Below are 2,980 nucleotides of genomic sequence, written 5' to 3'. Positions count from 1 at the left end.
AGATTATGAGAGGCGTGGAATGTTTTAAAACAATTCCATCCGGTCATGTATGATGCGAGTGTACGGGGAGCGACACTGTTCAGGATGGCGTCTTGGGAAATGGAAACCAGGTTTTGAAGCTCGGGAGTCAATTGAAGATGGTGGCAGAAAACGGTGGGACTGGAGTTGGGACCGTGTCGGAGGCTGGTGCCAGCTGTCTGAATTTCTGAAATGAGAAACGGGAGAGTGCGTCAGCAATTGTGTTCTGATGACCGGGGATGTGAGCTGCTCGGATGATGAATTGGTGTTGTGCCGAGACTAGGGTGAGTTTCCTGACGAACTGCATGATGTCTAGGCAGTGTGAACGACCCTTATTGATGATGTCTACGACTGCGGTGTTGTCGGAGTGGATGGTGATGGTTTTCTTTGACCATTTGTGGCCCCAAAGAATAGCTGCTATGATGACCGGGTACATTTCGTAGATGGCAGAGGAAGGAGAGAGCGATGAGAATTCAGGGGGCCATTTGGCTGAAAACCACTTGCCACTGAAATAGCCGCCGAAGCCGATGGAAGGAGCTGCATCTGTAGATAGTTGGATGTCTTCTGATGAAGTGATGTTTGTGTCGTAGAAGAAGGAGATGCCGTTCCAAGAAGAGAGGAACTGGTGCCATAGCTTGAGCTCCATTTTGCAGGAGTTGTCCAGTGTGACGTTGTCGTGGAGTGATGGGACTGAGGAGGCTATGGAAAGCAGGTGAGACAGGAAGGATCGACCTTGTGGGATGATGCGGATTGCATAGTTGAGGTGGCCGAGTAGCGAGAGGAGTTGGCGTTTGGTGCATTTGTCCGCCAGGAGGAAGTTTGAAATGATTAAGGAAATCCGGTGTATTTTTTCTGTTGGCAGGGATGCTTGGAGTGACACGGAGTTAAGGGTAATGCCGAGGAATTCCAGGGATGTGCTGGGGCCCTCGGTTTTCTCTGGGGAGAGAGGGACTCCGAGCTCGTTGAAGGCGGAGATCAGTGTGGTGAGACCGTGTGACGGGGGAGAAGAGGATGGCGTGACTGTAAGGAAGTCATCTAGGAGGTGAACGACGTAAGGTAATCTGTGTTTGTTCAGCAGGATCCAGCAGAGTGCTTCGGATAAGGAATCGAATATTTTTGGGCTGCTTTTGCACCCAAAGGTGAGGCGTACGGCAAAGTAGTATGCACCCCTCCACTGAACGCCAAAGAGATGCCAGAAGTCTGGGTGGATGGGAATGACTTTGAATGCACTGGTGATGTCTGCTTTAGCCAACCAAGCTCCTTGGCCGGCTGTACTGATGAGGGAGATGGCATGATCTATAGTTGCATAGTGCATTGAAAAGTCTGGGCTAGGGATTAGGCTGTTGATGCTTGGGACTGGAGAGCTGTGGGGGGATGAGAGGTCTATAATGAGTCTCTTTTTTCCTGAGTATTTCCTGGTGGCGATGCCAATTGGACTGATTCTGAATGGACTGAATGGTGGTTTGGGGAATGGACAGATCATGAATCTGTCTTTGATTTCTTGGTCCAAGACTTCTTCTTTTTTTCTTTTTTGCCACCCGTGAGGCTGACACCGGCGGGAGCGGACGCCCGACCCGACCGCGTGACGAGCTTGGGTTGCGAGGATGGATGGGAGTTGCGCAAGGGGGGAATCGGGCCCGCCCGGCACACCCCCCTTCCGGCGGAGCGGAGAGAGGGGGTTTGAACGGGCGGGCGAGACGGCGAGGCGACGCCGGGTCGCGGAGGCTTCGTCCGGAGCGGCTGGAGGAAGGAGTGTCGGTCGGACGCCGAGCGCGAGATCGTCCCCTGGAGCGGTGGGGGGGAGACGGGCGGATGGTGCTGGAACCGCCGGTGGACGGAGGCTGGGAGCGCCTGACGACGTGGATGGTAGAACGTGTCCGGGCTGGCTGGCGAGGAGGGATGATCGGTGATGGAGAGGACTCTGGGATGTCGTCAAACAATTCGCTGTCTGATGGGTTCAGTGAGAGTTCGTTCTCCATGGTTTTAAGGTACTGCTTTCTTTCTTGTTTTTCTTTCGGTTCTGACGATGTAGAGAATCAGTCAAAGAGGGAGTGAACGGATGGGGTGCGCTTAAATATATTTCGGGCGGAAATGAGATGAGTTCGAGGCGTGGTCTTTGTTCCCGAACCTAGTTATAAAACTTCATATAGTGCAATTTCAGTACCTTTGCCTCATCTTCCATGAGTGTCCATGTGTTGTATGTATCCTGGCCTTTATCTCCGACCCAAAGGAGAAGATTGCTGCATTTTTCTTCTTGCCCTTTCTACTTGAACGGGCCAGAAAACATTAAATCCACGTGAAGTTTAAACTTGCGGCATGCTTTTGGCAGGTTGCCAGCTTCCCAGTCCATATGGGGCGACGGAACTCCAGCGATGTCCATTTGTCCTCTGAGAATCATTTTTTTACTCGATGTTTCATACGATGTGTACCTTGATACTTGATACTCAGGATGATGTGCTTTAACTGTAGCATTTTATTCAGCTCATTCGCAACATACAGATGACTGTCATGTTAGAAGGCGAACTTCCACTGAGGCTGCACTGACATGCCTGAACCAATCACCATCAAGCATTCATAACCATCCAATAGAGTGGCTTCTTACTTTGTTGTGTCTCTAACATTATTATTCAACTGTCTTACAAACACATTCTGTGTGAATATTACAACATTTTGGCGAGAGTTTCGCTTTAACAGTGAGTTTCATTTGGTGGCTATAACTTCTGGGAGAGAGTCAGAGAGTGAGGAATGTAACAGGGGATGCTGACTTCTTGTGATGTCAATACAAGTTTAACCTCTCTGTCACTTAGATTTAACCACCAGTAATGGTGGTTGTTTACCAATGAAGACCACAACTCCCATGATCCTGCTTGCATCTTTCATTTTGATTGAGAGACCTGCTCTCATTTACTTTACATTTAGATTGAACCTTACAAACTCTAAATCCTAAACTCTTTCACAGCAG

The 2,980-nt window shown here is 49.8% G+C and overlaps 1 protein-coding gene across 1 annotated transcript; it reads right to left on the bottom strand.

The window, feature by feature from the left end:
• Positions 1-1,997, bottom strand: LOC115592958 (uncharacterized). The gene is made up of 2 exons (XM_030436239.1): positions 1,718-1,997; positions 1-1,608 (listed from the first exon to the last, which is right to left on the bottom strand). The coding sequence occupies exons 1-2, from the start codon at positions 1,995-1,997 to the stop codon at positions 128-130; spliced, it is 1,761 nt and encodes a 586-aa protein (XP_030292099.1). The 3' UTR covers positions 1-127.
• Between the last annotated feature and the right edge of the window lie 983 nt (positions 1,998-2,980).

Source organism: Sparus aurata, chromosome 12 (assembly GCF_900880675.1).
Source record: "Sparus aurata chromosome 12, fSpaAur1.1, whole genome shotgun sequence".
Taxonomy (NCBI): Eukaryota; Metazoa; Chordata; class Actinopteri; order Spariformes; family Sparidae; genus Sparus; species Sparus aurata.
Note: the sequence above shows the minus strand (reverse complement) of the source record. Positions and strands in the feature narration are given on the sequence as shown.